Source organism: Octopus bimaculoides, chromosome 20 (assembly GCF_046866305.1).
Source record: "Octopus bimaculoides isolate indiv1 chromosome 20, ASM4686630v1, whole genome shotgun sequence".
Classification (NCBI taxonomy): Eukaryota; Metazoa; Mollusca; class Cephalopoda; order Octopoda; family Octopodidae; genus Octopus; species Octopus bimaculoides.
Window position 1 is genome coordinate 30413745 of NC_142947.1, and position 13588 is coordinate 30427332.

Genomic DNA, 13588 nt, shown 5'->3' on the forward strand with positions numbered 1-13588 from the left:
TTAAGGTTTCAAACAAATACTTTTTATTCACTGATGATGGAAAACTAGAGAGGATAAAAGAAAGTAAAAATATACAATGGAAATTCAGAACTTACTAGTAGATATTTCATGAATTATGGAAAGAAACAAAATGTACTATTAGGATAGTAATAATAATAATTGTAATAGTAGTAGTCATAATAAATAATAGAATTTTTTTATGAGGGCATAATTACTTTAAGAAATAATAATTTTTATGATTTCTTAATTTGGCATGATGCCTTAAACGAGTAAAGTTGACTGTCTTTGTTTAAGGACATAACGCTTACTGACGAGTGCAAACTGAGGAGAAACAACTCCAGCATGTCCTCCATTTGACATTGTGTCAAACAATGATGATGATAATAATTATAATATTAATGATATTAATAACAGATGTGTCCTTACCTAAATAAAGGAGTTAAATGAAGTAGATTTAGAATTAAATACAGTTTATGTTGGAAATATGTCTGACAGGTTTTTTTTTAAGTGTGTAACTTTATCTCTCCACCTACATACAAAAGTTTCTCTTCCCACTTAAATTTATATAGAGTTCTATATATATATATAAATATATATATAATATAGATATACAATATACATAGACTGATGTAGAGAGGTGTTGTTGCAATGTATCTCGTTTCTCATTTTAAATCCTTATTTCTTAAAAGATGCTAAAGAACTTGTCTTTTCTTCTTCTCTCTACCTCTCTTCTTTCCTGATTTCTATTTTCCATTTTCGTTTCTTACTGTTATAAGATATAGATTTTTTTTTAAAAATGAATGTATGTACATATACATACAACAATATATTCCTCCTTTTCTTTTGAAGTCAATGAAAGTCTTAAAGGAATTCTCAAAAGATGTTCAGTTGTATTAGTGAAAAGGTTTGTAGTTTTTTATAACATCCAGCTGCCTTAGAGTCCTTACGTAAATTGTTCCGTAGTTTCTTGGTAGATAAAAATTAAGACACAAAATATAGTATTACAGCATATATACATACATATATATATATATATACGTGTGTGAGATGTAGAAGTATAGATGGAGAGATGGCATAAGATTTAAGATTATAGTAAGTATGCTAGCAGCGAAGTTGTATATAGTGCCACTTATTTGGGGTGTAGGAAAGTCAATGATAATGGGCTGACTACCTTATATCTGTATCTAGAATGTCTTCTTTCATTCAGTTGGGAAATAATAGCAGCATTACTGTATTGTGTGTGTGTGTGTATGTATATATGTATGTATATATATATATATATATATATATATATATACATACACACACACACACACACACATATATACATACATACACATATGCATATATTTATGGTAATAATTGTGATATTTTACTGTGGTACTTGCCATGCTGGCCTTATTACTGTAGCATCTTGTAGAAGAAGTAGTAGTAGTAGTAGTAGTAGTACTGAAATCATTTTTATCGTAATAGTAGTAATAGTAGAAGTAGATTTACTGTAGAACATTGCCATGTTGGCTTTATACTGTGTAGCATCTTGTAGTAGTAGTAGTAGGGTTTGAGAGATAAGCCTGATGCAGAGATACTCACTCAACGTCTATAGCCACCACCACCACTGTTTCCTCCGCCACCGCTGAAGTTGCCGTAGGGACCTGCACCTCGCTGGGAGTAGCCGCCCCGTTTCATTGGCCCACCTCCGTAGTCACTGCCATAGTTTGAGCCAAAGTTGCCACCACCCCCTCCTCCTCCACTGCCCCAACCTCCACCATAACCGTTACCACTAAACTGCCCACCTCCACCCTGGTTCCACCCGCCACCGCCACCGTAACCGTCACTGCCACCATAACCATCGTCACAGAAACCTCCCTGGGGTCCCCAGTTGTTCATGCGTCCACGGCCAAGTGACATGCCGCCACGACCTCCACGAATGCCACCACCACCGCCACCACGCATTGGCAAGTCCCCACCTCCCATTCCATAACCCATTGCTCCTGCAGGTCCCATACCCATACCAGATCCACCTCCACTACGGACCTTGTTCATTTCCTCACGGGACAGAGCTTTCTTCACCTCAATTTTTTTACCCTTTGACTCAAAGAACTTGGTCAATACCAGTTTGTCTACTGTGTCGTAATCTTCAAACGTCACAAAGCAGAAACCCTTTTTCTTTTGCGTGTTCTTATCAATGACCATATCAACCGTCTTCACCTCACCAAAGGGACCAAACAGCTCTCGTAGGTCCTCTTCTGTCATTTCTTCCTTGATGCCACCCACAAATAGCTTCTTAACTGTCGGTTGTGACTCAACCTCATTGCGTGGCATGGCACGTTTTGTCTCCACCTCTTTACTGTCAATGCAGTGTGGTCGATGTTTCTGGGCTTCATCAACCTACAAAAAGAAAAACAACAGTCAATTATATGTAAATTCAGTTTTTGCCTAAGATTATATAATAGAAATAGTAATTTCAAACATAAAATGGAAAATGTTAACCTATGCAAGGTCTAACAGAAAAATGGCCACAACTAAATATTACAAAGTATGTTATCCAATGCCCTAATAATTATAGTTATGCACCACCCCTATGGTAATAATTATTATTATTGCATCATCAATGGTTGGATGATTTTAACAGGAGCTGACAAGCCAAAGAGCTACATTAGGCTCCAATTGTTTTGGTATGGTTTCTACAGCTAGGTGCCCTTCCTAATGCCAACCACTTCAGTGTACTGGTGCTTTTTTTACATGGCACCAGCAGGGCTGCCAAGACAAAGACCTCTCAACTGAGATGGAAATGGCTGGGACAGGTAAGCAGTTAGAGTATAATAGCAGGACAGAGAGTGGTCTTATGAAGTGGAAAGAAAGTTAGAGAGACAGTCAGAGAAAGAAAAATAGATGGTGTTGGAGATGTCCTGTGGGTGTATCTACAGTGAACAGTTATGGGAACATAAGTAATAAAGAGGATAGAGAGGGATGTTCCATAAGAGTGTGAGGGGAGATGTTTTGAAATAGGGAAGACATAACCAGTGAGTGATGGTGAGAGAATACGGATTGATACGATAGATATGTTATAGTATGGAGTGTAGAGAAGCACGTGAGGAACTGCAATGGGTGACCATGGGTAGTGAGACAAGGGGGATGTTGGGAAGATGGGTTGTAGGGGTGTTTTGAAGGATTTGATGGTGGGCATGGTCATAGAGGACATGCTTATATGTGTGACCATTATTTTACTCAGCTTGACATACAGAGCAAATTGCCAGAGGTCATGGTTCCTTTATCTCCTCTGTGAGGCTCAACATCTCGTGATGATTTCTCACCACTTTGTCTGTGTTCCTGGGTCTACCCCTTTCACAGGTCCCCTCTATAATTAAAGATTGGCATTTCCTTATGCAGCAGTCCTCATCCATACACATCACACGAGCATACCAGCACAGCCTTCTCTCTTGCATTTTACATATACTTCTTATGGCCGTTTTTCTCTAAATCATTTACACTGCTGTACATGCATACTGACATTACCAATCTAGCGGGCATGTTGGTTTCATTTCTTTCTCAAGAATTTGCATGTCCTCTGTAGTCACATGCCATATAGCACTGATATTTACATTTTGTAGACATTTTCCTATGCTTGCATGTATTGTATACGGATGATTTCCTAGTTACCATTAACTACTCAATTTTAAGTAGAGAAGGAGCGTGGTTTTATGACAGTAACACAAATTGGATTGAGCAGAGTTTTAAGACTTGGATCAGGATTCAAATACACTGACCTTGAAACCTATTTCCTAGTCTACTTTGCAACCACAGTTTTAGAGTCAATGAGAGAACCTCTACACAGTCACTTGACTTCATTCAGATCGCATCTTAGTACCTTAAAAAAGAACACATTAGATCCTTAACTGAAATACTCTTGTTGACAAGATGCTCAATCAGGGGTGAATTGAAAACTTGAACAGATATTCATAAAAAAAAACCCAGAAAAGCAAAAAAAAAAAGTCAATTGTGTTCCAGATCGCTCTATAACAATCGTTTTTTAAACCCCCACCCCCAAGTTAATTATGATCAGCTGGGTTCCAGTCATGATCATCCTGTCTTTTTGGATATCCAGGATCGTATTGTTCAATGTATTCTTTTTAAAGACAAACATGTGATTTTGGGTATGTTTTGAAAGAATAACATTCTCATTATGTTGTGATTGAAACAAGAGAAAAACATTGTATCATGGGAAGAGAATGACCTTAAGGACTGGAATCAAAGAGAGTTGAACATCATGGTTGACTGAACCATTGCTTTAATAAACTTTTCCATGTTTGTAATGGGTCAGGCAAAATTCAATAAGGTAGATTTGCTATTACTAGATGTTCTTTCTATTACCAACTCAGGCTTCCTAACAAGTTAATATTTTCTCTAGTCCTTCAAACACGGATAGCACAGTGGCTGGGTGTTTTCACTGAAAATTGCCAACGAATCACTTAGCCCATAATGTCAAGAATGAAGACAAACATATGACAGGGTTCTTTCAGTTTCTGCCAACAAAATCCATTCACAAGACTTTGACTGGGCTAGAGTTACGAAAGACACTCGGGCAAGCTGTATTAAATCCCAAAACCTTGTGATTGCAAAGCAAACATCTAAACCACACAGCTTCAACTGTCTACTTTACTGTTGTTATATTTGTTTAAAGAGAAGAGAGAGAGAGAGAGAGGCTGAAAATAATTGGTTGATATCTGACAACTAAAGAAAGCTTAAGCTAACAAGGAAGCCAGTACATAGTTGTTCTGTTTTACTGAAGATATCCAAATATTTCTCAAACTACACCCTACTTCTTAAAGGTATTAGATTATGTTGTCTGAAATACAACATCTGAAGAATACTATTGTCATGACTACTACCACACTGACATGACCTATCTGTACATTGTCTCCTCACTAACATGACAGTACATGTATACACCATTCTGACAGGACTTGCATGAACATTGAGTAGTCCAGTACTCTCTCTTTTACTTGTTTCACTCATTTGACTGCGGCCATGCTGGAGCACCGCCTTTAGTCGAGCAAATCGACCCCAGGACTTATTCTTTGTAAGCCTAGTACTTATTCTATCGGTCTCTTTTTGCCGAACCGCTAAGTTACGGGACGTAAACACACCAGCATCGGTTGTCAAGCAATGGTGGGGGGGGGGACGAACACAGACACACAAACGCACATACATATATACGACGGGCTTCTTTCAGTTTCCGTCTACCAAATCCACTCACAAGGCTTTGGTTGGCCCGAGGCTATAGTAGAAAACACTTGCCCAAGGTGCCATGCAGTTGGACTGAACCTGGAACCATGTGGTTGGTAAGCAAGGTACTTACCACACAGCCACTCCTGCGCCACCTCCAATATGTACAAAAAAAAAAACAGGATGGTCTTAGTTCTGTTGCTTCAGGAATGATTTTGGACTTACAATTTGAGTGCTGATTGGCACTCACCATATCATGAGAAGTGAGTGTGAAGTTCAAAGAATCTGATAAAAGTGGACCTTGTTAAATAAAAGCAAGTAAAACAAATGGAACCTGTAATATATTTAAAGCAAAAACCTTAATATTATTTGTCTCCGACCTCTGGTCTCATCACAACAATTGGTGATTCTGATTGGTGAGATAGGAAAACCAACCAAACCTTGTAGATAGGTATATCAAAATATACATTTAACATTTCTCAGATGTAACTTTAGCTTCTGATCAAACAGACTTACAAGTGTCTATACAAATTATTACAAGTTATAATTTTCAATCACTATCCAGAACCAACATCTTAAAATGTCAAGATGAAAGAAATCAGTTGCTATTTCTAGCAGGTCAACACTTTCATTGGACCAAATACGCAAGTAACCTCATTTATGCTTTTTATGCCACTGTTACAGAGATGGCAGCTAAGTTTCCAGTAAAAGAAGCCTATGCTCCAGATTCGATCTGTTGTTTCACTATTTCACCTATTCTACTATACTGCAACGCTCTAGTTTGACCCAAAAAGGTGCCACAACTCCTTTCCGATGAGGCGAGGGAGATGATGATCAAGCAATAATGGGTTAGACTGACAAACTTCGACCCTCCAACAAAGTAAATTTTTGATATTTTAACATGCAAGTGCTTAAATTGACCAGATACCAGAGACGACCATCACTTCTCTCAAGTTACCATAAATAACACAAGTGACAGAATAAAGTTGATACAAAGCCCCCAGTTAAAATCTTGTCACCAAAACAGTGACAACAGCAAGAAACGCTTTTCTTTAAAAGTCCAAGCTTAACAGCAACATCGCATAATTAACGAAGATATTGTACTGATTGACAAATTAATCTAAACAAGACCTGAAATCCGAATACCGAGAACAAAATACCATAAGATATTTCGTCTATCACTGACCTGTTAATTGCCGTTAAATAATTATTTCTAGCAGACAGTCCCAAATTTGTGGGTAAAGTACAGTTGATCAAATCAATCCAATACAGACTGGTATTGTATTGACCAAAGAAGGATGAACGACAACGTCGACCTCTAGGAATTGAGCCTAGAACCATATGCGAGGCATAAATACCGCTATGTATTTTAGCTGGCACTCGCACACTAACCATTCTAATATTGGCTTCAAATTTTGGCACAAGGCCAGCAATTTCGGTGGAGGGATTAAGTCGAATTCATCGACCCCAGTGCTCGACTAGTACTTATTTTATCGACCCAGAGTCGACCTCGGCGGAATTTGAACTCAAGACGTAAAAACAGACGACGCTAAGCATTTTGCCCGGCGTGCTAACGATTCTGCCAGCAGCTCACCGCCCATTCAAACATTGATAATAAAAAAGAGCAGATCAGGTGGGTATTTGGATCAGTCACAAAAGTAGCCAAGAGAACTGTAATTCTAACATCATCCCACATACAGCTGGACCATATTTCTTATATAAACTTTGGCAGGAGTTGACATTAACCAGGATCCAACAAAACGACGATGGTAATAAATTCTCCCTGCCACATCCATATACCCCTATCAGAGGAAGGATGTAGTAGTCCCGTACTTCATTCAAGTTTCGAGTGAAACGAAAGTAAAACAAGGACCAGGTAAAACACCCGAAATTTTAAGCTCCATCTGTATAAACTACATTAGCCCCAAAACTATGACAACAATGTAGGACAGGCAATAGTTTATTCTCCTCGTATATGCCTCAACAGACGTACAGAGCTAAATTTAAGTCTTTTTTTTTTTTTTTTTTTGCAAATCAAATTTCCTATAAAATTGTAATAATTTTTATATTTATTCGATCCGTAGTTTTCATTACATTTAACAGTGCTCACTTTTGTAAAAAAAAATTTAAGCATAATACATTTGAGACAGCGTACTACATTTTATTGAGTCGACGCTTTTCATGCTTTAACTTTCGTTTTACAAGGGCATATTAAAATAGGACGACACTAAGAAATGTTGCAGACAATTCGACACTCGCCAGTGTTCGCTTCAGGATTTCAATATATTTGTACAATGCCATACGAAAGTTAGATATCTCGTTCCAAAGGTCAGAACTGGTAAATTCTTCACTTATCCTATGTTCAACGTTCAAGTGTTCTTTCATTCTGGAGACTTTCCCCAGGAAATGATTAAACGTGGAACTGTAAAAAGTGTATATAAAAAAGGTAGAGACTTCATCTTTAGCATTGAAGGGATCTGCAGCTATTTCTAACAGGCCGAGCGACTGCGGGAGCTATGTGGCTGAGCATACGAGAAATTGCCGAATGTCAAACAGAAAAACTCATGAGATGAGATGCGAAACTACTACCAGTAAATCGAGCAACCGACCAAAGAGGCGCTCACGTTAGTTTGTGACCTTGATGTAATTAACGTGTCTACAGGGAAAATGTGGGAAGAATAGAGTTTCGATGAGAAGCAATACTAAAAAAGAAAAAGGTTTATTAGATATGAGAAAATCGTTAGACAAAGGAAAATTAACATAGCTTCTCTATACTACAATAGAAAAAATTATAAGCCATTTCAATAAAGAACCAAAACGAGCCACATGGCGGAGAAACAAGATGTTCTGATGTTCATGCTTGTTATCGGTCGCATTAAATCATAAACAATTGCAGCATTTGTTACTTTTAAAACAGCCATAAGATTTTTTGAGAACTTCTCTCTCCCGCAAGAATAAAAACTGAAGTCAAAATACTATAGAAGAGAGGGGGGGGAAGCATCTGAAGTGTCGTTAGGCATACAGAAGGATTGAAACCGAATCGTCAGCTAAATTTACAGAAAATTTGCTACATCTTGATCAATATCACTGGAATTATTACGAATGGGGCTGCATTGAATAAAATCAAAGCTCAAACTTGGCAGTGATTTTAAATTAGATGAAATCAGATCATTAAGACAGATTCATCACCATATGGAAGCTGGTTCGTCTAGTGATGATGGCTTTTGTTAAGAGGAAGACGAAATTGAGTACAGTGAATGGATGTGGTGACAGTAAAGAATATGATTGGAGTAGCAACATTCAGGGTGGGAGATAATAATTTGATCGGAGGGGGAGAAAGTAAGAACAATAAAGGTGTAGAAAATGGTAGGAGGAAGAAGAAAGAAGCAGGTGATTCAAGAGAGACAATTAACATGTCAGGTCACGTGGTGGTTTCACATTGCCAATATGGAAATGATTAACGTGAGAGAAGAATAGTTAGAATAGCTGGTAGAGTATGTCACATTTTTTTTTTATCAATAAATTCTTTTATAAGTCTTGAATTTTTAGCGCTTTGTCCAACAAAGAAATTGGTTTCTTTCCGTTACCTAAGGTTGCTTGTGTTGTGAGGTGTCCGCAGACAACTTTGCGCCTAAATAACCCTATCAAGACTAAAATTCTTTGGTTCTAAATATATCTGAGTTAATTATTCGCATATTCTATTGAATGAAAATTCTTTTCTCAAGCTGTAAAAAACAAGTGAATATGAATGTGTGCGTATATAACATAGACAATTTCATCTCCCCCATCACTTCCTCGTGTATGTGTGTGTATATATATATATATACACACACACACAGAGACACACGTCCGAAGGTGAGAATCGAACATTTGAAATTTCAGCTTCCCAATAAACAGACTACATAACTATTTTCAGTTTGAGTATTGTTTTTGTTCACATTCAAGAGGAGAGGAGGGAATAGGGATAATGAAAGGCAACAAAGAAGCTGGGACATGAAATAGAAAAGATAAAATGTGAATATATCAAGTTAAATTTCGTACAGAAATTTTAAGACATCCATAGTTCAGAAAGACAAATTAAATTTTGTACAAATGTTGCAGGATTATATTTTTATTCATTCATAACAGAGCATTTATGGAAGACAGTTATTGTCGGTTATACCGACATCAGGATTTGACAATCAGAACATCAAAGAGGTACAGTCCTGATTTTGGCGGGATTCGAAATCAGAAAATAGAGTAATACAACGAAATGTCGCATGGCATTTTGTTTCCCGGTCTATTACCAGTGCCTTTTCTACACAAGTAGTGATTCTACTATAGTATACAAAGATACAGACTTCATCATGTTCACATTAAACCACCAAACATCTAATACTTGACTCGTAATTTACTTTATCCCTGGATCAATGAAATATTAAATCGACGAATAGACTTAATCCGCTCTAACTTCCAAAAGTGTTTAAAACTGGGGTCACAACTGTATGCCAGTACAAAATCTTTAGGTGATGCTTCGTTGCCACATACATCAACAATATGGAAATTTGAGCGTCGGATTACACTTTACACGCTTAAAACGATAACGTAAAATCACAATTTCAATTGCTATTTTGTGTATATAATTGCTATAAATAGTCACAAAACATTGATATTTATTTTCAACATTATACATAGAAATTTACAAAGAATTCATACACACATGACTAAAGCCGAATTAAAAATATTGAAACGGAAACTCACAGTAATGGCCAAACTTAAATACTTAATGAACACAAATGATGTATTGAGTAAAATTTACAATATAACAGACTATTCTAGTGAATATAAATTTTGCGATATCTCTAAAATTCAAGAACATGGAGAAAGCGTTAACTAAAAATATGTATTCTCATCATGTCTAGTCTAGATAATTCTTTGTTATACCGTAAATCTAATTTTAACCCAAAGCATCGTTTAAATGTTCTTCAAATGTCTATTGTATCAGAAGCTCGTTTCGAGGTTCATTATTTTAACTTAAAACTGAATACAAAAGACACATCACAATACAAATTTTATATATATAAAAGAAAGGCACATGGCTCTGAGGTGAATTATTATGGCTGGTGGTGTCTGGGTGGAAGAAATTACTAAGAGACGTAGTATGAAGCTTACTAATTGTGTGAGTGCAATTGTGAATGGTTCAGTGAGTTCATAGATAAAAAGTAGTGGTATACATGTGTGCAATACATACATATATATATATATACACACACACACACACACACACAGAAGTATGTATATTTTTTAACCTGTGCTTAAATTATATTCAACTGAACACACCACATGGCTTTTGATGTTCAATCATGGCTGGTAAGAAGTCGACAGGAATTTGAAAGGGAAGGAGAGGGATGCGGTTTACATACCACACACACACACACACACACACACGTGTGTGTACAATGTACTTAAGTCTCACTGTAAAATTAGGACCACGAGGATCGAACCGACCAGTTTCGTCGTAATTTAACAATTTCTCCGATTCACTCTCAGTTACTAATGCCCTTGAGAAAGACATTGCACGTCTACACAATCTCATTTCCACCACTATGAATTGCCAAAGTGAGAAATGTATATTTAAATCGGTGAGCCAAAAAATATATATTACTAACATGTGCATGTTTAAGACTGGATGGAGTATAGGATAAAGTTCTGAAATCAGAATTCATCAACAAACATGACATTAACCACCCACACACATAAGCTGAGATTTATGTCTGTGTGTGCGTATTTTAAATGGAGCGAATTGCAGCCTAGATAAAGACAGGGTAAAATAGCTGAGATTAGCGAACATCTGTAAAAAGCAACAACACACATTACATATAATCTACCTCCCTCGTTGATGGAGGACCACTGACAGAAGAAATATTACAATAGTTATGGTTTTAGCTAGACATGTCTCAGGCAGAAAATAACTGATGGAGGGATGAGACCGGAAGATGAGTTTATCTTGCATTTGAACTGGGAAAAACTACAGGCATGAACACACACATATATATATATCATATACATATATACACACACACACACACACAGAGGAATGGACGATTCTTAAGTCTTACATCTTATAGAGAATATTATGTAAAATAAATATAATCATAACTAAATCTATTGTCGATTATTCTGATAGTTTATGCGTTTAATTCCAAGTATTAAATTTCAACAATTAAAGTCCAACTGAACCATCCGGTTTTCGTTCTTACCTGTTCGGCCGTCTTATAGGTGATAAATCCGAAGCCGCGAGATTTCTTAGAATTAGGGTCTCTCATGACGATACAGTCGATTACTTCACCCCACTGGCTGAAATATTTCTTGAGGCTTTCTTCATCCGTAACATAATGAAGGCCGCCAATAAATAGCTTACAGAACTTCTCCGTATCATTCTCCCGGAACCTTCCCCGTGACATGATGGCGACGACGCGATATTTTCTCTCACGACAAACAACAAAAATATCACTGCATACAACCTCCCACTTTTCTATACTTCACTCCCTCTCTATTCCTACTATACATTTCAATTCGCCTTCTCCTCACACTCACACTACTTCTACGCCTCAATTTAACTTTATCTACTCCTCACACACCCTTATTCTTACTCAAGATTTCTTTTTTACTTCCACCTTATTTACTTTGTATTCCTTCTCTAGATTTCATGTTATACCCTTCTTACACAAACGCTACTCATACTCATAACCTCTTCCTTTCCCCCACTCAACTCTGAGTTCTACTCATCCATTCTTCGCTCATTCTCCTGTCTAGGTTTTATTAAATTTCTTTCCTTCCTTATTTGCTCGCTATTCCGATTTTAGATCTTACGTAGTTCTCATCTCCACTCTTCTTCAACACCAATTAACATTTCGTTTTTCTCCGTGCGAGAGTTCTGCTCGAAACGGTAGACTCTTCTTCACGGCAGGAAATGTTTTTGATTTATTATTTATTTAGTTATTAATCTGCTGATGTTTCAGCTGTAAGAAATGTAAGAACCAATGCCAATTTCTGGCATTTTTCACCTACCCACAAGGATAAATGTTTTAATGTCTGTTTTCTCTGTTTATACAGCTTAATGTACTATAATTTGTTATGGTCGAAATAAATGAGAATTTGATAGAAATGATTATCAATAGAGGACCTGGATTGGCAGAATTGTTAAATCGTTGGACAAAATCTTACGGTATTTGGTTACGACCCTTTATTTCCTAAATTCAAATTCTGCCCAGGTCAACTTTCCACCAGAGTTGATAAAATAAAATATCAGTCAAGAACAGGAATCAATTTAATACACCTGTATAATATCCTAAATTTGAATGGAATTCTTGTGGGAGACATTAGTCGCACTTTCATCCTCCTCCCTCCTCCTTAACCAATGTAAATTTTTACTATTTCACATGTCTCACTTCGAAGGTGAAATGTATTTTTTCCCAAGTGTTTTTAATGTACTTCGAACGAATCAGTCTACAAAATCGCCGTAAATTACTCAGTTTTCAAATAAACTATCCACTCAAAGCGAGACGAATAATAGTAAAAATTTTGCACGAACACATGGCTCTATGTAAAAAAAATCCCACTCGCCATTATTTTATATGAGGCAATGTTGCCAATGTAAAGAATTCAGACACTTTATTGTGAATGAATTTTTAAAATTTCGTGTTTGAAAATTGACGCCCGCGCTTTTTTTTTTTAGCTCTTCGGTATTTACCAAATGTTTCGAGCTATCGATTTCTTTGTAATTGGAGAAAGTATTTTGCATGAAATTTAAAAAACAAAAACTTCCCTTTATTACTTTCTTCTCTTCCACACTCAACATCGTTCGCTCGTGTTCTGCCGTCTTCTTTGCCTCCCTCTTTCTTTTATACATTTTATTTTTCACCTGTTTCTCACTTTCGACTCAGTCTTTTTAATAGAAATAATTTACAGAATGAAATATATTTTATGTCGCTATTAATTTCGGGACAAAACCATTCGTCGCAGAGAAATGTCAAATGGTGTAAAAAAAAATATATATATATATATACATTGGCATAGATAGAGAGAGAGAGAAGGAATGGCAGGTATAATAGGAGGAAGTGGCAACGGCCGGAGAGAGAGAGAGAAAATGGGAAATATAGGAGGAGGAAATGGCAACGACCAGAGAGACAGGAAAAATAAAGGGAACGCTAACCGATTTCAAATTTGATGGAAGGAAGAGATAGGAAAAGTGAAACGCTTATTCAGATACGAAATCATGGGCAGATAAACATTGAAGTATCTACACATGCATGTATAAGTAAAAGCATAGGGCTATAAAACAGTCAATGGAAGAACAATGCAAACAAGAGGTAATGTTGAC

The 13588-nt window shown here is 36.7% G+C and overlaps 1 protein-coding gene across 1 annotated transcript; it reads right to left on the reverse strand.

Annotated features, from left to right (window-relative positions):
• Positions 1–11780, reverse strand: LOC106874279 (heterogeneous nuclear ribonucleoprotein A1-like 3). The gene is made up of 2 exons (XM_014921954.3): positions 11466–11780; positions 1–2388 (listed from the first exon to the last, which is right to left on the reverse strand). The coding sequence occupies exons 1-2, from the start codon at positions 11667–11669 to the stop codon at positions 1591–1593; spliced, it is 1002 nt and encodes a 333-aa protein (XP_014777440.1). The 5' UTR covers positions 11670–11780; the 3' UTR covers positions 1–1590.
• Positions 11781–13588: the final 1808 nt, after the last annotated feature.